This window comes from Heloderma suspectum, chromosome 2 (genome assembly GCF_057233095.1).
Source record: "Heloderma suspectum isolate Gila_16-S chromosome 2, 16-S_ref, whole genome shotgun sequence".
Classification (NCBI taxonomy): domain Eukaryota; kingdom Metazoa; phylum Chordata; class Lepidosauria; order Squamata; family Helodermatidae; genus Heloderma; species Heloderma suspectum.
Genome location: NC_139459.1, coordinates 183056244 through 183081141, shown reverse-complemented (window position 1 = coordinate 183081141; position 24898 = coordinate 183056244). Strand labels below are relative to the sequence as shown.

Genomic DNA, 24898 nt, shown 5'->3' with positions numbered 1-24898 from the left:
CTCCACCTCTTCCCAGGCCTATTGTTTGGATTGCTCAAGATCTGGTCTATTCAGCCTAGAACAGAGTCACGTATGCCAGGAATGCAATGTCAATGCATAGATGCCCCTGCTTTAAAAAAAAAAAATATCAAGTCTTTAAATCTACTCTTAGGCCATGCCAAATAACACATTGTATACTATATAAAATACACCTCTCACCAGACAGCCATAATCTCCAATTACCTTCTCTTTATCACTGGCTTCACGGGATATCAGGGAGCCCTTAAAAAGCAGGAACACAAAATTAGGTTCCAGGAAGCAACCACAAGTTCATAAACACAGACAGAAGATATTTTCAAGCCAAGCAATAAACCAGGAGTGCAAAAAGCGCAGCCTGTGGGCACAGAAATAAGACCACTCTAGAAACAGGCTCTATGGTTCCTGCTATAGAAGCCTACGTTCCTAGAGGATCCCTGGAACATCCTAGGAAACAATGCGTAAGGGCTCCTGCCTGCTACCTAGACCATTCTAGGAACAGCACATCTATGGCAGAAACCACACAGTTGGTTCCTAAAGCATTCCCCCTTTCCTGAAAATGTTCCAGATAAGAGTGTGGGATGTTAGGATTCTCCAGCAAGAGAGTGAACTGGAGGAGGAAGAACAGCTAGGAGAGCCAGGATTCCTGGAAGGCTAGGTGCTTTGAGAACTGAGGCTTCTAGGAGAAGGGTTGTTTTTTTCGGATCAAAGCAGGTGTCAGGCCTCTGAAAAGCTCTTGGACAGGAGTTAAATTTGAGTGGAGGTGAGTTATATATAGGGAGGCCACATGAATCAAGAGGAGAAGCATCGCCAAAAAAAAAGAGGCAAAAGAGGGCAGGGATTTGCATAACATTTGCATATGCTTATGCATGCACATTTAGAAATAATTATAATTTAAAAAGAAATACAGTACGTCTCCCCATACTGTGACCCGGTTCTTACAGTTCATTATCTTTAAACTGGAATTTGACAGGACAATCCTTCAAAATAGAGGACACCTTCAAATAGAGGACAGCTCTTTGTAAAAGAGGACACCTGGCCAACCTAGGATGTGAATGCACGCATCTGGCCACCCCAGCAGACATCCAATGTGGCCTTCCTTAAGCACATGTGTTCACATAAATATCAGCTCAGCTTCTCTGAAACCAAAAATTATCACAATGTGGGTGGAAAATGTGGTACTTAAAGTCAGCTGTCTCTATCAGAGTACCTTAGTGCTGCATATACATGGCTGATTTTCTATATCACAAGAGCAAAAAATTGCATTTTTATGCATTACAAGCTTGTCTTGATCAGATAAAAAGAGAGAAACGATGTCAATGTTGTTTCCATCAGCAAGCCTATCACAAATTCCAGCCAAAAACCTGCCCCTAGGGGCCCCACACAATGGGCGGAATGAGACTACACAAACAGTGTCGCCCACCATCTAATGACCATAAGGGCACCAGCGCACATTTACAAGGATTTCAGCCTTTCCCCCTTCTAGATAGGCTGAGGGCACTGAAGGGCCGCAATGGAAAAAGCAGACACAGCACACTGCCTAAGACTTTTCCTGTGCAAATTAATTATAAGCCCTTACTCATTCTACCCTTACAAGGCAAGCAATTATTTTTTTCCACTTCATAGGAGGGGGAGAGGAGGGGGGAGAAAGTGTAACTTGCCCAAGGCTATCCAGGGAGTTCTTGATGTAGTCATCAAGAGCCTAAACCTCACCCATTAAGTCCCCAAAGTTTTGCTAGGAAAGTAGTGGGTTTGGGTGCTTTAGCTGTCAGGATGGGAACCGTTGACTGGCATCGCACAAAATGCAAGAGTTGTACCACAGTCTGATTGGCTTTACATCAAACCCGGTGCCTTCTCTCCACACAAAACACCCTCAATACCGTGAGGTCTGAGTGTGGAGGGGGCCTGTCAACACCAGCTCAGAAGCCCCCAACCCATCTGCTTTTGGTTTCTTTTCTCTCACTCCAGCCTTCTGCCAAGATGCTCTCCATGCCTCCCCTTCTCTTTCCATCATCTATGTCTTTGCTCAATCCCATTTCTTCATAGCCTTTCCTGCAACCTCAGGCCCGCAGGCCAAATCTGGCCCTCCTGGAGGTCAAATCCAGCCCTCGGGAGTTCCCCAGATGGCCATGCCCCCTTTCAACTGACTGCCAATCATTTGGTGGTTTCCCAGCTTTTGCACAATCCCTCCCCCTCCCCCAATTCTAAAAGGCCGAAATGCCTCTCCTAAGGCTGAGTTACTGGAAGGAAGAGCTCTAAGCTACGAAGTGTGGGCATTTTTTAATTTTGGCCCCACCCACCACTGGAATGCAGTCCCCAAGAGCTTCTCTGAAATTGAATTTGGCCCTTGGGCTGAAAGAGGTTCAAGACCCCGGACCTACAGTCTCATCTTCTCTACGCTGCCAGTTTATCCTACCTTGCTATTTGCTGTATCCCCCATTTACTTAGGCTGTTAAGCCCTCTGGCCGAGGGCTGCATTGCTTCTGCGTTCTGTGCAGCACCTAGCACTTTGCTGAGCCAGAAGAGGTGATGAGTAGTAGAATCTTGGCATCAGATAAGGAAGCAACCGAACAGATTAAATCCAGTCCATTGGCCCCCAATAGGATAACCTATTGCTAAACCATCCCAGGCAAATGCCAGCCAATCCCTCTTGAAAAAGGTATTGTAATAGAAGGGAAAAATCCACTCCATTCTTTTCCATGCGAACACACTTCGATGGCCACGATATTCTAGAACGGGGTGGGCAACATCTCTGAGAGGCCTTTAAAAAAGAAAAAACCTAGATTCCATTAAAACAAACGGTCTAGCCCTCATGATTGCAGAAGTAATTTTGAGGACCAGAAACAAGGAGTCAAGGCAAAGAAGCCAAAATCCCTTGTCTTTGACTCAACCACACAGCATGCTCTTTCTGCCTGCCCACCCTTCCTGGATAGATTGACTTGAGATTTTATATCTGAAGGCAATAATTTCAGAGTATGTAGAACGTTAAGAATACAAATGCAGCATTTCATCAGCCACCGGGTTGATTAACATCATATCCAAGTTACTTTATTAACTGCATTCCTTTATAAAATGCACATCAGCTGTGATCCTCCAGCTGTGATCCTCCAGCTCAAGCTGTGTTTCTGCTGCGGCCCTCATTGCAATACAATTCCTCCCCCAGTCCTCACCTCCTAAAACACTTGTAACTGTGAACAAGGACCTAGTTAACGCCGCTATAAAAGATCTGTATAACCTTGCTGTGGGAGAATTTGCTTTGGGTCAGCTTTAATGATGTGTAGCCAGGCTGAAGCAGAGAGAGAGGCAGACATGATCCATCTCATTTTCCTAGCTTAGTTTTCTGGCGCGCGCGCGCGCACACACACACACACACACACAGCAGATCAGCCTTGCATTTGAAATCATTCATGGACTGAACGAATTCCCCAAGGAAAGGGGGGATTTCATTGCAGTATCAAGAGAGGGAGGGGAAGTTTTAATAGCTACAGCAAGCCACATGCAGGGAAGAGGGAGCAGGGAATGAGGCACAGGCCTCTCAGAGAGTGACTATACCAGTTTAACTGTCAGCTTAAAGCTCACACATCAGCCATTTTTCTGCAGGGCGGGCATGCAAGGAGGGCTGTGAACAGCTCTGAAATTCAAGTGCAGCAACAGAAACCGTTCAGCAGGCCAGCAGGAGTTGCTCCCAGACAGCCAAGGGAGGAAGGGTGGGTCCTCTGTTGCCTGCAGTCTTCAGATCAGAACTGGAAGCCCTTCTTAGGAGATACAATCCAGCCAAAGACACCTTAATTGGCTTTGTAAAGATGGCTGGAGGAAGCTCAAGGGGAACTCTCTGCGTGGCAAAGCCAAGCAGTCATCTCTGACCTTAGAAACGACAAATCGGGGGGGGGGAGCACTCTTGCCTTGGAAACAGAGCTATTTATTACTATTCACTATTTAGAAAGGGCCAACAGGATACATGGTGGTTTAGAAAACAATGTAAGCAAGAGAGAGTCCTTGTCTTAGGGAGCTTATTATCTAAATTTAGGTGCAATCCTATGCATGTTTGGACAGAAAAAAATCCTACAACTCCCAACTCACTCCTGTGAGTTGCAGGGCTTTTTTTTCTGTCTAAATACACATAGGATTGCACCCTTAGGCACCAAGGCTGGGTGGGGAAGGAGGGAAAGGGAAGGGTGAGGGACCAATGTAAATGCAAATACAGTCAGTCAGCTAGTGTCTCCCACACACACACACACACACACACACAGGCTGCATTCTGATATTCACTCACCTAGGAGTAAACCCCATTGAACGCAATGGGACGTACTTGCGAGTAGACACGTATCTGATTGTGGTGTCAGGCTTCACTTCAGCTGGGGACAAGAACTAAGGAGTCAAACCAGCAGAGGGGAACCCACAGCCCTGAAGAGGTTGATGCACTCTGACTCCCATCAGTCCCAGCCAGCATGGCCAACAGTCGAGTTGATGGGAACTGGAACCCAAGAGCCATTCAGAGGGCCAGGGATCCCCACTCCTGGTGAAGCCAAAGGCTCCACAGAAGAGGTGAGACTGGAGCTGGGATCTGAAGAGGGGGCGGCACCACCATGCACTGGGAGGAAGTTCTGGGCAGCGAAGGATGGTGGGCAGTCTTAAGAGAGCAGGGAAATGTCAGGCAGCTCAAGATGGTGGTGCCAGAGGAATAACACTCATTTTATTTTTTTTTTTCTTTAATACCCTTTTTCAGGCAACCCAGAAAGTTATTTTACCAAACAGCTATACTGATGCCAGAGAACAAACTCAAGATCCCCCTAATCCAGATGAGTCACTTGCTACGCACAATAGCGGTGGCTTCTGCAGAAGAGCGAGATCCTTTTGGCTTCTTTTGAATGATCTGTCTGTTATGGTCCTGTGCAGCCTGGCTCATGCAAAGGGAGGAGCAATGGGGTTCCGTACACAAGCAAAAGCTCATGCATATCTCATCTTAAAAAGCAGAGATGGTTCGAAGCAGGGCCAATCCCTTGCATCACTCAAGCAGATGTCTTCGCCAGCCCTGCTACCAGAGGTGATTTAAGCAGATGTGCAGGGACCAGACCAAAGACCCCGTACTTGCAAAGCGTGTGCTTCACCACCGAACAGAGGCCCTGTGGGCATCACCTGTCATACAGCAGGAGGGAACGGTGTTGCGAGAGCAGCACTTTGCGCCCTGGACAGTTGAACAACCTTTTAATAAACCCTTCTATATAAATTCTCGTTCCCCTTCACAACTGCTCTGTGACAGTTGTTCCCATTTTACAGATGGAGAAACTGAAGAGAGGATCCCTTGCTAACAAAATTTCTCAGAAGAGAAAGCAGGATGCTGCAACTTGGCATTGTGGTTCGCAGCTTTTTAAGCTCCTCACTCCCGTATATGCTTTGCACCTCCAGCCCCAATGAAAGAGAGGGGGCATGCTGGCTGGTGTATGTGTGTGTGTGAGATGATCTGGAAATCAACATCTTCTGAGAGTTGGGCATGCCACAGGGGCAAGATGGGGAACTTCTGAACACAGAAGTAAACACGCGCAGAGTAAGGGAACTGAGTAGGAGCTCCGGGACAACAATCCAGCACTCTAACTAGATCATTCTGACATATTAGCATTCTACAGACCCCCCCCCCAAAAAAAAAAACTCGGCTGATCAAGCCAGGCCTTCAGGAACAACCTCTCACAGTCAGCGGTGAAGTAAGCAAGCTGGTAAAATGAACATGCAGCTGGGGATCGCCAAAGGAAGCACTACCTACATCAGGGGTGTTGACTCTCAGGCCCATGGCTCAAATCCAGCCCACCTGTGGTCCCCAGATGGCCAAGCCCTCTTCCCCTGGCCCCACCTCTTTCCTCCAGGCGCTGATCCTTTAGTGGTTTCCCAGCTTCTGCATGGTTTTCCTCCTACCCCACCCCCCATTCTAAAAGGTCAAAATGCCTCTCCTAAGCCTTCACTACTGGCAGTGAGAGCTTTAAGGTACAATATGCTGGTATCTGGGGTATCTTTTGTATTTTGGGCCCACCCCTTGTGCATTTGTATTCCCTCCTGAGAAATGCTGTCAGCAAGGAATTCTCTCTTCGGTTTTTCTAACTATAAAATGGGAACAACGGTCACAGAGCAGTTGTGGAGGGGAACAAGAATTGATATAGAAGGGTTTATTAAAAGGTTGTTCAACTGTCCAGGGCCCAAAGTGCTGCTCTCTCAACGCCGTTCCCTCCTGCTGTATGACAGGTGATGCCCACAGGGCCTCTGTTCGGTGGTGAAGCACACGCTTTGCAAGTACGGGGTCTTTGGTCCGGTCCCTGCACATCTGCTTAAATCACCTCTGGTAGCAGGGCTGGCGAAGACATCTGCTTGAGTGATGCAAGGGATTGGCCCTGCTTTGGACAATCTAGTGTACCAGTTACATAGAAGGGTTTATTAAAAGGTTGTTTTAACTGTCTAGTGTCCAAAGTGCTTCTCTCTCAACACCATTTGCATCACCCCCAAGAGCATTTCTGAAATTGAATTTGGCTCTTGGGCTAAAAGAGGTTCTACAGCCCTGACCGATATACATTCATTCATTCATTCATTCGACTAATTGATTGATTAGCCGCTCATCTGGCTGGCCACTTTAGGTTGTGTCCAATACTAATAACCCGAAATACAACGAATTTACATAATCAACTGAACAAAACAACACCACTCTAAAAAACCCTAACCCACCCCAAATGCCTGCCTGAACAGCCAAGTTTTTAAAGCCCAGCAGAAGTTCATCACAGAGGGGGCATGGCAGAGGTCACTAGGGAGGGAATTCCACAGAGTGGGGGCCACCACAGAAAAGGCCCTCTCCCTAGTCCTCACCAGCCTAACTGTCCTGGCTGATGGGCCAGACAGACAGCCTACCGAGGCTGATCTCGTTAAGTGGCATCCCTGGTGTTGTTGGACACTCTCCTTAAGACAGACTGGGCCAGAACCATATAGGGTTTTAAAGGTCAATGCCAACACCTTGAATTGGGCCCGGAAAACAACTGCAACTCCTTCAGCACTGGAGTGATGTGATCCTGCCAATGGCTGCCTTTAATCAGGCGGGCTGCCATGTCCTGCACCAGCTGCAACTTCTGAACCGTCTTCAAGAGTAACCTCACACAGAGCACATTACAGTAGTCTAGGTGAGAGGAGACCAGGGCACGTACTACCGATGGGAGCAGATGGTCAGGAAGGTAGGGGCACAGCTGCTGTATCAGATGGGGTTGGTACAACGCTGTCCAGCTCACAGCTGACTCCTGAGCCTCCATGGACAGCTGGGAGTCTAAAATGACCCCCAGGCTGTGGAACTGGTCCTTCAGGGGTAGCCACACCCCATTAAACACCAGGTCAACATCCCCCAGCCTCCCATTGTCTCCCACAGAAAGTACTTTGGTTTGTACACGGACATCCATGGTGCAAGAAATTGGCAAATGGGACCAGAGACTTGGCACAACCTGCACCTGCCCTCCAACACCCTTTTTACCTTCAGATCGTACTTCCGGTGGACAGTGAGCCTGTGGCTGAACATGTTCCTCATGACCAGCATGTAGCTCTCCTCATTGTCAACGCTGAGCCGGTACATACCCAGGAACTGGGGCAAGAGGGTGCTCCCATGACACTTCACAATGTACTGGAAGGAGACAAAGAGGGTTAAGGAGGACCGCTTGCTACTTCTCAAGAAGCCCAACAGATGGAGACAGACAAAATGCTGGACTGAATGCATGCACAGTAGCAAGAGGAATTCAGAAAAGAAGGGCGAGCAGATCGGGGAATAGAAACCAGAGCTCTATGTGGGAGTCCAGTTCCAAAACCTCAAACTTTCCTGCCTTTTGCGTAAACAAGAGCTAGTTAAAGGCAGGATCTGGAAGTATCCCATGAGTTTGCCAAAAGGCATCCTGATGATCTTATATAAGAATATGGTAGTGTAAGGCTTATTACTAGAGATCTATCAGTCCGATTTTGCTCATTTTTTAAAAACTGAAGCTTGACATGCAGAAAATTTTGAAACTTCAAAAAAGTTCAAAGCTCGAACTGTGGGCAGCTTGGGAAGACAGAAGGGAGAAGGATGAGGCAAAGGGCAGGTTAATGCATATGCCCATACTGTGCATGTAAAGTAACATGAGACATGGTGTGTGCATGCACATATAGTAACGCTTACCCCTGTGAGCTCTTAAGAGTGCTGGGCCAAGGAAAGGATAGGAACAGAATGTTGGGAAAAGGACTGAAGAAAAGTCAGCTGGTGATAGAGGTGGGGGAGGAAGAAAAGCTGAGGACTGTTTAGCTTGGAAAAAAGGAGGGTGAGGAGAGAGGATAGAGGTCTACAGAATTATGCATGGTATGGAGAATGTGGTTAGGGAGGCATTTTTCTCCCTCTCTCAAAATACTAGAACTCGGGGTCATCCCATGAAGCTGATTGGTGGGAGATTCAGGGTGGATAAAAGGAAGGACTTCTTCACCCATCACACAGTTAAACTATGGAATTCGCTACCACAGGGAGTAGTGAAGGCCACCAGTTTGGATGGCTTTAAAAGGGGGTTAGACAAATTCCTGGAGGAAAAGGCTATCAATGGCTACAAGTCTTGATGGTATGTGCTACCTCCAGTACCAGAGGCAGTGAGCCTATATACACCAGTTGCTGGGGAACTGGGTGAGAGGGTGCTGTTGTGCTCATGCCCTGCTTGCAGGTTCCTGGTTGACAGCTGGTTGGCCACTGTGTGAACAGAATGCTGGATGAGATGGACCCTTGGTCTGATCCAGCAGGGCTCTTCTTATGTTCTTAAAGAGATGATAGGGCACCAGAGGGAGAAGACAGAGAAAAATCTTACATCATATGTTTTCAGCCTCAAACTTCAAGAAATGGTAAACTATCTTTTTAAAAAAAACTTTTTGTTTTGTTTTCACCTTTGCCAATTTGTAGTACATTTATTTTGAAAGCGTAAAGTTGTTCCAGTCTCAAGGGAAACAGGCAAACATATTTTTATCCAATCATTCTCAGACTACTACCCCCATGACAACACAGGATTTGCTCTAGTGTTAGATTAGATTTTTAAATACACCTTTCAAGGGTTCATGGTTATAAAGAAAATATGGGCACTTAAAGGAGAATGGGGCCAGTCAGGGCTTTGCGTTGGTCCAAGCGTGACAGATGTCAGCACCCTACTCATTAACTATCTCTCTCTGACGATGACTATTTCTTCCCCTTACTCCCTGATACTCAAATCTCCACATTAAACTCCCTCTTTCTTCACCTCCATCCTTGCTCCGGATCACAACTGGTGCTCTTTTTGAGCAACAAAGTACAACCAAGTTAAACAGCACTCTAGATCTCTCACCAGAATGGTTCAGACAAATTAACGCCCGCCCCCTAGTGGGAGGCAATGAATCTCCAGTACTTGTTTCTCTGTCTAGTGAGGCCTTTTCCAACCTAGGGCCCTCCAGATGTGTTGGAATACAACACATGCTACCTGGAAATTATGGGAGTTACAGTCTAACACATCTAAAGGGCACCAGTTTGGGGAAGGCTGATCTAGTTTGCCGTGTATAATTTTTTTCCAGCTTAGCCAATACAGGAACCGCTGTGGGTTGTTTTTTTTAATCCTCTCTGTCTAACAAGGGTTCTGCATGTGCTGATTAGGGCAGTGATCCAAAGAACTGCTGGTTTTTATATTTTCAGGAAGGAGAGCAGCCACTGCTCCTTCACCCAAGAATGCCTGGCTGCAGCCTGAAATCTGTTCTACACGCAGCACGGTCTCACCTAATTAAGGGCACTTAACACCCCCTACGTTTCATCTGAAGTGCAAACTATGGTGTTTCATCATGGTCAGCAACGACCTTTTCACAAATTCCAGTTTTTTGCTTAACAGAGCCTGAAGAAGAGTGCTGTTGAACTCTAATGCTTGTCCACTACTTTGCAAATTTTAGCTGGAGGACAGGAAGGCCTGGCGTGCTGTGGTCCATGAGGTCACGAAGAGTCGGACATGACTTAATGACTGAACAATAACAACAACAATTACACTACTGTTACGGTCTGAACTGCCCCCACCCACACCCCATGGACCAACACGGCTGCTTGCATCCCCCCCCCGCAAAGTAATATCCACGTAGCCAGGTCTGAGTGTATTCTCTCCACACATGACCACAAGGCCCAAGCGGACAATTTAGTAGGCTGCAGAGAGGTTCTGTCTCATGTTTTGAATAGTTGTAGAGTGCATAGCTACATGAGGTGCTTTAGAAATAATACTATTCTTCTTAGATGGTGGAGTGCTCGGAATTCTCTGAAGGTCAGCTGTTTATTTCTCTTTTGAAAATCAAGCTTCTTGCTCATAAGGCTGTGAAAAGAAGCTTGAAAACACGTGTCAGCGGCTGCTCAAATCTCAGAAGTCAGTGAAGAACTGAGGAGAATTCCCAGCGGCCAGCGGGGAGGACTTCACTGTTCTGTGTAGCTCTATTCCCCTGTCCATGGCTAGCAGAAAACTGTGCAAACCTGCAAAATGTAAGTTTGGCTTTTCTGAGCACAACAACTGGCTTTTTGTTTGCTTGTTTTTAACACAGAGGCTTGGATCCTAAGATAAATTAATATAAGTCCATGGAAGGAATGTTTTGTCTGTTGCCACACCTGTCCCCCTAAAAGACGTTTCCGGTGGGGTAGAGGACATTTCTGGACAATGTGAGGCGGGGCAAAGGGGGGAAGGAGGAGAGAGGAAACTCTCCTTTTGTGAGCTTCCATTGATTAACCTGTCTTAGGATCCAAGTCGTGCTGTGTGTGCGGGGCGGGGGGGAGTCTATATCTATCTCACCTGGCTATCATCCCATGGAAAGAACTGTGTCTGCCAACTTGCCTTACCTGGTGGTAATGGGACAGAAGACTATGCATATCAGCCACATCTTCACTGGAGATCTCCTTTATGACCAATGTCCTGTCATATGACAGGAGGAAGCGCCCCCCACCCTCAGTCTCATAGGTGGGCGGACTGCGTGTCAGCGAGACCTAAAAAAATCAGAGAATGACCCAGTGATGACCAGGCGCTGTGCCTACAGTCCCAACATGGCTGCTTCATCAAAGAGACCAGACCACACACCGGGGGGGGGGGGGGGGCCAAGGGAACTAGACATAATGGCTAGATTTCAATATTGCGTGAGCATCAGGTTGCAGAATGGCATTTTTCCCCCCAGCCTGGGCTCTGCACAGGCCTATGCATAAAATATATGGAAACTGCCTTACACCAAATCAGACAAAAGGTTCCCCCAGACCGGCATTGTCCACAGAGTCTGGCAGGAACCAGAGACCCCCACCCGCACCCCAACCTGGCGCCCTCCAGATGTGTTGTACTGCAACTCCCATAATCCCCAGGCGATACGGTGGAGAAGCTGACTCCTTTAAGCATCTGAGCCAAATATCTGGGCTTTGGACCCTCAAAAAACCACACAAACCAGCTGTAAGACTGGAAACCAAAGTCAAAAAAGAAACAGCTGCATCAACTGAATTCCCAGTGCATTTCGACACTTGGTCTTTATCAAGGAAAACAGTCTTGGAGATTCTTTTGGAGGATTCTCTCTCCCCTGCTTCTTCCAGGGGGCGACACCAAGTGTTGAAACACATTGGGAATGCAATTGGTGCGGCTGTTTCTTTTTTGGCTTTGGACCCTCCCCTAGAGGGTCACATTCCCTTTGGTGGTGCCCCTTCGGCAGCCCTCTTCAAGGGGGCAGTTCTCTTAGAAAGGCTCTTAGGGCAAGGGGATGGAGCAGGAACCCCTTATGCTCACTTCAGCCCCACACAGAGCACATCACCATAAGCCAGGACATGCGTGATGAAGGTGAGATCAGACAGCTCTAGGAACAGGCGCAGTTAGCACACTGGTCCCAGCTGTGCAAACGCTCTCCTGGCAAGCACTGGAACCTGGGCTAATTTGGCCTGCTCTTCCCTTTTCAAAATGCTACAAAAATTGGCCAGCTGATAACCCAGTGGAGTCCCACTGGCTGTTGCTGCTTCTTAAGTTGCTTAAGAAGCAACTTAAAGAATATGTTGCCCCCATATGTGCCTGCCTGGACCTTAAGATCATCATCAGCGGCCCTTCTCCGTGAGCCCCTGCCAAAGGAAGTGAGGCGGGTGGCTACTAGGAGGAGGGCTTTTTCTGTTGTGGCACCCCGGCTCTGGAATGAGCTCCCTAGTGAGGTTCGCCTGGCGCCTACATTGTACTCCTTTCGGCGCCAGGTGAAGACCTTTTTATTTTCCCAGGCATTTTAGCTTTCTAAATTTTTATCTTTGCTGTTTTAAATCTGTATTTTAAACTCCTGTACTGCTGCTAGGTTTTATTGTGGTTGTATTGTTATACTGTGGTTTTAATGTTCTATATATTTTAAATTGTTTTATTGTGTGTTGTTTGGTTTTAATTTTTGTGAACCGCCCAGAGAGCTTCGGCTATTGGGCAGTATAGAAATGAAATAAATAAATAATAAATTAATTAAGTAAGTAAGCCTTGGCTCATGTCTCCAGCTTCAAGGCTAACCTTGGCAGGCCCAGATCTAAAAGGTAGCCATTCTGAGAAATCCAAGCACTGGGACTGCCTGCCACACCGTCCCTAAAGCCTTTGAAGTCCAATGGCCTACAACTCCCATTAACCACAGCCAGCATAGCCAATGGCGAGGGATCATGGGCATTGTAGGCCAAAACCTCTGGAGAGCCCTAAGTTGCCCACCCTTGGCGGCTGGAATTATGTACTAGAAGTGGTGCCTGTGCTGAAGCCATCTAGCCATTAATTGCCTCAAGCTATGAGAGGCCATTTCTAAGACCTTACATCCACAGCCTCTGACATCCGGTGACACACCCCTGCCACCCTTAGAAAGGCTTATTTTATTTGGGTGTTTTAGAAAGAGTTCAAAGAGCTCCGGGGGGATGGATTGGTTGCAATCCCTTACCACAATCTTATACATTAAGGGTGCAATCCTAGGAATGTTTAGACAGAAAAAAGTCCTGCAATTCCCAGCATGTCCCAGCCAAAATGCCTGGGTGGCACATGCTGGGACTTGCAGGACTTTTTTCTGTCTAAGCAGGCATAGGATTACCCCCTGAATCAACACTGCTGTCCTCAGATTGAGGATGGGGGTGTGAGCCTGAGACAGTGGGGACTTCTAGCCCCTGTCCTACTCTAACTCCTGTTGGAAACACATGCACAACTAAATACCACAGCAGCTATTTGCAACATTTTGAACTACAGCGGTGTCTAGGCAAGCATATGCAGGAACAAAGATACTAATATATCACCAATGGTAATAACCCACTGACCTTATCCCCCCTCTGACATCAATTTCTCTCAGGGGAACACACCTGCAACCAATGGCTCCAGTGATCTTACTGCAAGTCCAGCAACCTTACATGGAAGTCTTAATTGCATGTCTAGCAGAGTAATTTATAACTCCCCAAATTAACTCCACTGGAAGTGTATAGTATGATTTATGAGTTGAATTTCAACCCTGCTTGCTAACCAGCATTCCCAACATGTCTTAAAACAAATTACTGAAGTTGGACATGTTTCTTTATTTAAAGCTAGCCAATACATAATTTAAGAGAGCATTCAAATGCATCATCCCACGCATATAAAACGCGAATAAAGCCAGCAACAAAACAGTTGTTCATTAGCCTTCTCCTGCACCAGCAGAAGCCTCCCTAAAGAAAAAGGCCGTAACCAATTCTCTGAAGCGCTCTGAGAATTCTCAGAGAGCTTCGGACATTAGGTGGTATAGAAATTAATTAAATAAATAAGGTGGGGAGCAAACTTGGCCTGGTTGGCATCTCAGGAAGGAAGTTCCACAATGAGGGTGCCACCACTGAGAAGACCCTTAACCTTGTACCTTATCCTCTGAACATCTGTGCTGGTCAGTATATGTGGCAGCTAAATGGAGGGCGGGGATGGAGAGAGGGGACAAACTCTCATGGCAGAGATGGAAAAATATCACATGCCTAGGTCTGATGGGTATATAAAGTTTCATGTAGGCTTGTTTGAAAGGAAAGATAGGCCTACTCACCTGATAATCCTGGTCATCAATGTTGAAACGTTCGCGGAGATTACGGAAGACCTGTGGGCAGTACTCCTTGAATTTGAAGTGGCCAGGCAGGTTTTCCCTGCAAGAGTGGAGTGGCAAATATAGTTAGCCGCGACACCAAAGTTTGATCTGCATAGTCAGCAGAATGAGGTGGAAGAGTGGACTATTTCACTTCAGATGGGGCGGAGGAAGGAGACTACAGTTCTGAATGCTCCTCTATGTTAAAAGAAAAATCTAGCACATCAGTTAAGAAGTTTCTAGCTCACCCCACTGTACCTATTTTTGGCAGGGAGGATTTTTTCCCCATTTTTTTAAAAAGAATGATTCTCTCTGCCTTGCAGTCTGAAGTGGTACAGTCCATTCCATCACCTTAGGATTCTGCCAGATATGCAGCCCAGGCCTTACGTTCTCCTGCTGTGGGGGGAACAAGCTCACCACTGGAAATAGCTCATTATAATGCATTCTTGGAAATACAAAGGCCCTTCTGTTGCCCTTATCAGAAAGCCAGTCTTCCTTTCCAAGTGAGCAAGGCTCTAGCAAGTAACAGCTACCAAGTCCATCTGGGCATTAACTCAGTAATCTGTGGCCCATGCTCCATAATTCTCCCCCCATTAGCCTCCTCTACCACATGGTGTAATTCGCCATCATTATGGGAATGGTTACATTACAAATAGGCAGAACAATCTGCCTTTAATACTAAGCATTCGATATCAGGCAGAGTGGAAAAAAGGACAGCATGGGGGGGGGCGGGTTGGGGGAGGAGGATATCTACCTTTGTATGTACTAGCAGTACTAGTATGTACTTTTACATGAAGGATTCAAATCATGCAATCCCTGATCTTTCTGAAGTGGTATAGTCCTAGAGGGCTAGATCATGGATTGTATCCAATGTTAGTCCTATTTAAAGTATATCCATTGAAATGAATGGGACTTAAGTTAGACTAATACTGAACACAATCCCATGTGATCCCCCCCACATCTGTAGATGATGCCCTTAATCAAATGTCAATAATACATGCCTTTACACTAAGACATGGGATATATATATATTTTAAACAAACTAAAAAAAATAACTCGGCACTATTGCAAACAGGGTTTCTTTGGGAGATCAGAAATACTCATCCTGTACCACATGATACCATTCCACTCCCAAAACCTTTTCCTGAACATTTGTTTTGGAGTTAAAGCACTGAACTGGGAAAAGTACCCATACAAACATGGTCTAAATCAGCCTTCCCCAACCTGATGCTCTCCAGATGCTTTGCAATTCAACTCCCATCAGCCCCAGCCAGTATGGCCAATATTTGGGAATGCTGGGAGTTATAGTTCAAAACATCTAGAGGGCATCAAGTTGGGGAAGACTGGTGTAAATAAAATGAAATGTAAGACATACACTGTGCATTGTTTAAATACACAACACATCCTTTTGTAGCCTATAATCCAGTTTCAAGGAGGGAGGGAGAAGCCGCCCCCCGCACCCAATGAAACTGCAGAAACACTGTCCAGCAATTCAAGGCAACAAAAGATTTAACCAGGGTGAACAAGATACAGGTCAATGTACATATTGCTTCATAATAATAATAATAGGTTTCTAGTCCTCATGACTGGAGTAGAAAATACAACGGTAGTATATACAAGGTTTCTCAGAATACAGCCATTCTGAACACCAGGGAGCAAGTACTCTTTCCTCCAATCTAGTCAACAAGAGTTGGGGGAAGCATGAGAGCTGCAGGTGCAACAGAGACTCCCATAAATCTGGGCTGCTAGTGAGAGGTGGTCATCCACTGTTTGACAGAAGCAAGAAGGGAAAGTCCAAAGAGCTCAGGAGGTAAAGCTATGCTGAAGCATGGTATAGATTTTAAATAAATAAAAGGAGAGAGGCAGTACTGCGTAAGAGAAGGGTAATGGATAGGAGGGTATGGGAACTACAAACCTACTAGGACAGCACTTCCCAACCTGCAGATGATGGGGTTGTAGTCCCACACATCTGAAGGGAACCAGGCTGGAGAGGGCATGTGCATTAGGAGGAGCCGTGTCCATGCGGCAGACTTGAGCATATGCTTTGCATAACTAAAGGGGCCTGGTCCAATTCCCAGCACTTCCAATTAACAGATCTCAACCAGCAGGGCAGAATGACCTCTGCCCAAGATACTGCAGGGGAACCACCTGTCCGGGCCAAAGTTGGACTAGGAAGGCCACCCGCTTTATGTTCTTAGAGCCCTTCACAGTTCCTCACCTGTTGAAAAGATGATTGTTCACCTTAATCTTGGAATTCGCTTTGAAGTCATCTGGGAGCAGCATTACCGGCTGGGGGACCTGGCTCAGTTCATTGATCTAAAGTGAGAAAACAAAGCAATTGGCTTCTCCTAGAGAAGGAAGCCCATCTCAGTCCACCATGATGCCACCCATCAGTGCCACCATTGCAACTCACTCAGCCAGTAGCCTGGGCAAGGCCTTGAGAAGAGAGTGCCTGCCCACAGAGTAGTCCAGAACTCCTCCTGAGAGGCGTTAAGTTCAACTAGCTTAGTCGGAATCCAAGCTAGTGTTTTTGCATTTGGAAAAGAGTGACCTTTTCTCCATGTTTTAGAGTTTTCTAGATGTCTAGCATGTTTTCCCTACCCTGTGTCATCTCCCCAACACCACGATCTCCCCTCACAAATTCTTACGTCTTTCTTCCTCAGGAAAGTGCTCCTCATTGAATTAAGTCAGTTATGTCTTACTGGAAATAAATGGGTTACGGTAGTCATGACTTGGTTCCCATGGAAATCAATGGAACTTAAGTTCCATTGATTTCCATGGGAACCAAGTCATGACTACCGTAACCCATTTATTTCCAGTAAGACATAACTGACTTAATTCAATGAGGCTAACTTCTGAGTAGACATGCATAGGATTGTACTGGTAGTCTGGATCCAACACTCTGACTCCCTCTCACTGAAGTGATAAGACCTGTGTGTCTCGGCACAGGCCGCTTCAGACAGCAGCTGGAGGCCCACAAAACTGAATGTTCCTCCATATTTTTTTTAAATCCCTGCACAGAGAAAACTAGCATCTCAGGGGAGAAGACAAAACCTTCTCTCTGAAATCTGGTTTGGGACGAGGAGGACTTAAAAATGGATGGGCAGCATATGCAGGACAGACAGAACGAAGTATTCCTTCATGCAGCACATCATTAACCTATGGGATTTGTTTCCATAGTACGTTGCAAGGGTCATGAAAACAGATGGAGGCTAGGCCTACTAATGGCTATCAGGCACAGTAGCTAAGAATGGAACCTCACGGTCAGAAGAAATGCATGTCTGACTCTCAGATGCTGGGGACAATCATCAGGAAATGGTAAGCAGACAGATATAAAGTACGGGGGTGTAATCCATTTTCATCTCTGGGCATGACCTTTTCCTTTGTGCTCTGCTGCCAGACTTTCCTGGAGCATCTAACTAGCCACCACTGGAGACAAAATCCTGGGCCAAGAGGATCTTTTGTCTGATGCAGCAAGGCCTTTCTTGGGGAAACTCATGCTTGAAGCAGCACACGGTGAGCTGTATGTTCCCATGAACATCAATAGTAGGCTGTTTTGGCCACAATCCTTCTGTCAGCCCTTTCTTGTGCAGACAGGACTTACTTGGGGAGAAAAACTCTGGGATAAACAACCATGAATTAATCCCCTCTGCATCTTAATTGTGTCAACAAGCTCCAAGGCGTGGTACCAAAGCGGGGCTTTGCTGTGGCTCCCTGACATCTTCCCCAGACAGCTTCTTTCAAATACCCTCCAGTTCAAAAGCCATGAAAACATGGAAGTATATTAGGGGTGGGCAACTCTCCCATGATCCCTCACCACTGGCTAGGGCTGATGCAAGATGTAGGCCAAAGCATCTGGAGGCCGCAAGTTGCCCACCCCGGTTTTTGAGTTAGAGAAGTGGGGCATCCAGAACATGGTACGCAGTATAAAGCCTCCATGAACTTTAAAACAGCATGGCCCATTTTGCTCCCCTCAGCATACTCCTTTCTCTCTTTTAAATTGCCACAGCCCTTTCACCTGTAAAGGAAGCAGCCGTGTTTGGGCCAGTCTAAACCAGCCTTGCACTGATGTGTTAACAGCCACCCCATGAGCTTGCACTTTGCAGCCCATGTTTCTGTTTACGAAAAAAACATGAAGGCTGCTTGTACATTAGGACTCGTTATTTCATAAAGTGCACAAGTGGCATACTTGTAATGCAACAGCTTAGCAGCTGTTTGCCCAACGTGGGTTTCATGCTTTGTCCTTTACAGAACTCTTTTCCAAGCTGGAAGAGAAACGAGATGCCAAGGGCCCTCAAAGAGGCACAGTACAACCAAGCGTAGCAACCTGTCTATTAGAGGAAGTTCATGGCAACTGCAAGGCAACAGGGGTGGTGATTCAAAACCATGTTTGGACTAGTTACCTCCTAAGTTTATATGCTGCCCTCAGTCAAAATCAGGGTGCTTGGGAGGTGGACATTCCCTCAGCTTTTCAGCACACATTTCTATGCAGAACTTCTCTGAAATAAGGACAATCTGCTCTGCATGGTGCTAAAAGGGGCAGCAGAGCAATTCCAAACGATCCACTGAGCAAAGCTCAATTTTGCAATGTGCACACATTATATAAGGTAAGTAAACTTGCTCTTTTTCTCTTATTTTGCATAATTTAAACAGCAAAATAATGATGATGATGATGGACTATTCTGGCTTTGCCTATAAAGGATCTATGGAGAACACTGCAGCCCTGCACCCAACGATAGGAAGTCTTCTTCAACCACCTCTCTGGCTTCTGAGATCTCAACAGGCATTAACAGCACACTTCCAAGCATATATTTTCAGTTCTTCGGGATGCTGACGCAAAACCACATTCTGTGGGTTTCTTCTGCTTGCACAGAACCACTGCATGCACACAGCCCTGCTAATAAGCAAAGTTGGGATTGCAATACACATTCATAAGTGAGTATGGGAAAGAAGTGGTAGGTACTCTATATTGACTAATGAAGTGTGATGACCTTCAGTGCATTTTGTGATTATTGACGAACTTCTCACATTTTTACTCCACTTTCCCTGCAAGGAGCTCATAGCAGCTTACGTATCGTTCCCATACAACCTCCTAAGGCAGGTGGCAGAGAGCCACTCCAGCTTAGCTTCAAACAGCAGCACTTCCACCGTGTGCTTTCAGACTGTTCTCTGAGAATAACAAGAGTATCCCAGTTCCTGTCAGCCATCAACAGGACCAGTTCAGGTTAGTAGCTTTTATACACTTCAGGCTTCTTGGAAAAATCAACATTACTGATTGAGCCTACAGGGACTGGGCCATCTGTGGCAACTCCTCTGTGGTGAACAATCTGTGAGACCCAGTGCGCGGCAGAGAAATTTGTGAACAAGAGCAAAATAATCAGGACATTGTGTTCATGCCCTGCTTGTGGGCTGCCCATTGGGGCATCTGGTTGGCCGCTGTGAGAACAAAATGCCAACTAGAAAGTCCTTTGGTCTGATCCAGCTTGGTTTTTCTTATGTTCATAGGCAAATTATACACAAAGAGGTGTGGCTGAGAGCCTGTTCGGCTGGTACTCTGGAAATCAGAGGCCTTTGGACAGGGGATATTTGGAGTGGTAGGCACAGCAACTGAATATAAAGGCACGGGCTGCTTTCCCAGGTATCGCTATACTAAACTCAAACTTTCCATTTAAGTGATAGCAAACACCTCTTAGCTTTGCCTCCCACAAAGGCAAAGCTAAGTAGAGATCGTGATTTGCGGTAAGTAACTGATTGCGGAACAGCATCTCCATGCTTTCAGGTTAATTCGGGGTGTGTGTGTGTCTTCGTAATTATCTTCAGAGAAAAACAAAAATAGATCTACGTTCTGGGGGGAGTGGGGGAAGAACCTCTTTTCTCCTTTTCCCTCGTTTTACCATCTTGCAAAAGTAGAGAAAACACTATTTCTTCTTTGTAAGATGTTTCTGAGATATGTGGATGAAGCAGGTTGCATGTGCTGTAATCGACAGGCCCATCCAATAGGGTGTCAGTCTTGGAGCAGGGAGATCTGGGTTCAAGTCCCACCCAGGCAAGAAGTTCAGTCAGAATACCTTGGGCCAGTTACTTTCTCTCCCAGTCTACCCTGCCTTACAGAAGCACACCCCATTCTATGAGCAACACGCACTGAAGGAACTGCAACCCAAAGTGTATCATTTTGTACTTTCCCTTGATAAAGTGCCGAATCTCTCCAGGAGGCAAACGCACAAAGTCAGTAGCTTGTGATGTATTAGGGAGGCGTGTTCAGATCAAGATGGGGATCCCAGGTGGTGCTTTTCACTCCTGTGGGCAGCACCCACCTGCTTGAAGCTGCTCTGGCTTTTCTTCGTGCTCTCCTTCCTCAGTGGTGTCAGACTCGTGTCAGACTCTGGTCCGGGCATGCCCCACTGTGTCAAGATGAGCTATGTGGATGGCCAGCTCTTTGCTCACAAGGAGGTATCTGCTTCAAGGGCCTTGGATGGAGATGGATCACAGCCAGTACCAGAACAGGAATGCTCGGATCTTACAGGGCACTGGACCTGTTGATTCCATACAGCCTTCAGTTCTCTCTAAACTTTATTAACCAGAGTGGAGGATGTCACACCTTGCAAGTCATGCATGGCTGGAAGCTGATTAAAGCCGGGTACAACGGAGGTATTACTAGTTTGGCTATGAGGGGGTGGGGGGGACCTCCATCAGCCTGGTCAAGGAGAGCTTCACTTGGATAGCTGCTGTTGTGCCAGCCTAGATCTCCAAAAGGAAGCTGGATGCTGACTGGGCCCCCCCTCCCTGTTCTAAGAGCCCTACCTGGAAGACGAATGCATCACGTGTCCACAGAGATACCCAGACTATAGCAATGAGATTCTGCTGAGGAAAGCGCCCCCAGTGGAGAAGGTGATGCACAAGGCTAGCTATGGCCAAGGAACTCTCGTCTTCCAGGGCCATGGCTTCCCCGCCACAGGAAGATTGAAGCTACCCGGAGGAAAGACAGGGAGGCCTAGGAGCAGGAGACCTTCCATAGGAAAGTCTGACTCAGCCATCAAATCCTCCCCAAGCACTGAGAGGAGTCTGCCAATGTGGGGCTCACTGCGGAAGCCATCTTGGGGACTGGGGCTGCCGGAGTGTTGGTTGCTGAGATCATCTTCTATGCATCAAGAGACAACAAAAGAAAGCAGAGAAGCATCAACAAGCAAACAGAGCCTTCAACAGCTCTGCCAGGGCATGATATCCTGTTGGTGTGTGAGAGTTGGCACCAGAGGGAGCCTGCCCACAGTTTGCTGTGAATGCTATACTTATGCTCAGAGCTCCTGTGAGCCTTTAACGCTGTCATTTATGCTACCTAATCCTGGCACTGGCCCAGCCATTCTGACTGAAACTGGTGGAATGGCTTGGATTTGCAGGGAAATGCCATTTCTGATGGGTTTGAGCTCACGTTGTTTTCCAGCTGATTTTCAGAAGCACATGCAAATATTTGGCACATTTCCAATAAAACAACCACCTTGAAAAGCTGTGAAAAGCTGTGAAGAGACTCGTTTGGGATTTGGGCTCAGTTTAGCATGGTCTGCAAGCATCTGGACAATATTTACACTGCAGATTCTACAGCTTATTTGTTTGCTGTGGTCCCCTCAGCGCCCCCACAGATGCATCATGCCCTTGCCATGAAGAGAAGGAAGGAAAATGGGTTGAAAACCAGCCTAAAAACAGCTGCCAAGGAATGTCCCTCATCTCTCTGCAGCTTTCTTGATTAGCAATTTGGAGGGATCAAATGCTTGCTCTCTCTTGCTAGGCGGAAAGTCTCTGGTTCAGCTTGCTGCAGCATCCTCTCCTTCCCTGGAACTTGGTGCCCACCTTCAGGAGAGTGCATGACACAGTTTGAAAAGCCAGACGGAGAATGAAGGCCAAGAGGCAACGGCTTGCCAAAGCCAGTGAACCCAGGTGATCAAAGGATAAAGTCTGCTCCAGTTCCCTTTCTCTAGCACAGAGGTGGGGAACCTCTTTCAGACCAAGGGCCAAATTCCATTTTGGAGAAGCTCTCAGGGGCCGCATTCCAGGTGTGGGTGGGGCCAAAGGAAAAGGGGTGGGGCCAAAAATACAAAAAATGCCAGTAGCTTAAAACTCTTACTTCCAGTCACTAAGTCAGAGGAAAGGCATTTCAACCCTTTAGAATAGGGAAAAAACTGCACAAAAGCCAGGAAACTACCAAAGGGGGTGGAATCAAGGAACCCCAGTGGGCTGATTTGGGACCCCAGAAGGGCCGATTTGACCCCTCAGCCTGAGGTTCCCCATCCCTGCTCTAATGGGAACAAAAATCACCACCTACTTTGAACGGCTACTATGCGAGAAGATTAGGACATTGCTATGCATTTTAAAACTGCTACATACATAATCATTTAGTTTCTTTGGTATTTTTCCCAGCATAGAGCAAGGGTCAGAACAGTGCTAGCTAAATGAGCCAACGCTGCTTGTGGGTCAGTAAGCCAGTTCTAAATGGAAGCGGTCTAAGCAAAAAAATAGCTATGACCAGCATTCACCTCCATACAGAAAAAGAGCACGCACACAGGGTAGAGAGGCTGAAATCAGACGTTATAGTGATTTGGGAACACCTAGCAGGATGTATACCCAGAAAGTTTCCATTCAGGCCAAGCAACAGAACCCAAGACAACACAAGGCAGTTTTAATTTCACAAGACCTATTTTATCCAGTTTCTTAGGGGGGAAAAAACCAGCCACAGTACAAATTATTTTTAGGCACAAATGCAAATTTAGCAGTCACATTTTGGAAGACCGAAGGGCAAAACGGAAGGAAGCATCCAGCTTTGTGTACATCGAGAGGCTACGCCTGTAGCAATAAGAGACAGTTTGCAAGGCAGAAGGGCATGCGACAAGGCCCACGTACCAGCCGCCTCCTTCCTTCCTTCCGGAATCTGAATTATTCTGGTGCTGTGCCATAGAGTACATATGCTCCCCACCACACACGCACATTGGGGTTGTAAAACTGCTGGAATCAGAGGGAAAGGGGTCAGTCAAGCTAAGAAAAGGCCAATGATGGAATGTAGTCTTCCTGCTTAAGACCAGTGCACACATCATGCAAGAGACATGCAATGACTGTTCTATGCCTGTGATGCCTCCAGGTGTCAGTTAATTCACTTCCCACCCGAGGCCTGGAAAGTGACCTTCTTTCAGAGCCTAAATGAGGGCAGCCTCAACACCACAGAGGATGACACAGGATCTACTACAGGGACTGCTGCTTCCACTCAGATGGCTTAACACTGTTACCAGAGCATTGTATTCTTAACACTTCTGCAATGCCAGATAAGGCCAATCCTATTTGCCTCAGCAAGCAATCCAGTCTGTCATGATGAGGGCAAACACCAGGGCACTGACTGCCCAATACACTCGGTCATCCCACCACATATGCATTCCAGCTAGGGATGGCGGAGAATTCCACCACAGACCCCAATGAGGCCGGACTCTAAAGAATCTGGGCCCCCGGAGTCCATGGCGGAACGGAACACTTACCTCTGCCTCTCTGCGGAATCCTCTTCGGCCAGACCCTCCAGCTTCAGAGCGCCAGCGATATGGCCGCCACGCCATATTGCTGGCTGAGGGGGATTGACTGCGGATGCAAATGGCATCCAGGACGCCATTTGCAGCCATAAAGGTATTAGTTTAAGGTAAAGACAGCCGTAAATGGCTGCATTTAGCTTAAACTAAGACCTTTACAGCCACAAATGGTCCCTGGCCAAATGGCCATTTGCGTCCCTCATTTTTTTTCATGCAATAGGCTACTCAAATATTTGTGTAGCCTGTCACGTGAAAAAACAGGGATGCAAATGGCGTCCACTACACCAGTTGCAGCCCTGTTTTTTCACGCTATAGGCTACGCAAATATTTGCGTAGCCTATCGCATGAAAAAAAAACAGGGATGCGAATGGCATCCAGGGCACCATTTGCGGCCGTAAAGGTCTTAGTTTAGGCTAAATGCAGCCATTTACAGCTGCATTTACCTTAAACTAAGACCTTTACAGCCGCAAATGGCGTCCTGGATGCCATTTGCGTCAGCAGTCAATACCCCTCAGCCAGCGATACAGCATGGCGGCCGTATCGCTGGCGCTTCAGAGCCGGCTGGTGGCTCCACAGAATCGCAGTAGAGCAGAGGCGGCCAAAGAGGATTCCAGGGGGAGGAACAGATCACCTCCCCACAAGGGCGGATTCTCGGCCGGACCAGCAGGTAGGGAATCCACCCATCCCTAATTCCAGCTAAGGCAGAGGTGCAGAACCTCTTTCAACCTGAGGGTGAAATTCTATTTCCAAGAAGTTCTCAAGGGGCTGCATTCCAGTGGTGGGCAGGGCAAAAGGGGTGGGGCCAGAATACAAAAAACGCCGGCAAATTTTAGCTTAAAGCTCTTACTGCTAATAAGTAAGTCTTAAGAGAGGCACTTCAGCCTTTTAGAATGGGGGCGGGGGGGACTGTACAAAAAGCCGGGAAACAGCCAAACAATCGGTGGTCGGAGGAAAGGGATGGGGTCATGGGAAGGAGGCATGGCCTTCAGGGGAACTCCAAAGGGGATGATTTGGCCCCTGGGCCTGAGGGTCTACACCTGTGAACTAAGGAATCAAGATCCAGAAGACCAAAAACACGGGTAGGCAACCTTGGTGCCCTCCGGGAGTTTTGGACTACAACTCCTATCACCACTTGCCATGTTGGCTGGGGATGGTGGGATTTGTAGCCAATCATCTGCAGGAAGCCACGTTGGTCGCCCCGACCAAGAAACTGAGAGAATCCTCCGTGTTCTATGATGGGCAAAACCTATCCCCCTCTT

At 47.1% G+C, this 24898-nt stretch overlaps 1 protein-coding gene across 2 annotated transcripts in view; it reads right to left on the bottom strand.

Annotated features, from left to right (window-relative positions):
- PIP4K2C (phosphatidylinositol-5-phosphate 4-kinase type 2 gamma) overlaps positions 1 to 24898 on the bottom strand; it is a 44546-nt gene that overhangs the window by 17670 nt on the left and 1978 nt on the right. Inside the window, exons 2-6 of one of the 2 annotated variants that reach the window (XM_084836627.1) lie at positions 16301 to 16398; positions 14047 to 14143; positions 10868 to 11011; positions 7508 to 7654; positions 223 to 261 (exon numbers count right to left, since the gene is read on the bottom strand). In XM_084836627.1, the coding sequence (XP_084692753.1) occupies positions 223 to 261; positions 7508 to 7654; positions 10868 to 11011; positions 14047 to 14143; positions 16301 to 16398 (525 nt within the window). The remainder of the gene's footprint in view (positions 1 to 222; positions 262 to 7507; positions 7655 to 10867; positions 11012 to 14046; positions 14144 to 16300; positions 16399 to 24898) is intronic. The other variant, XM_084836628.1, reaches the window with a different exon arrangement.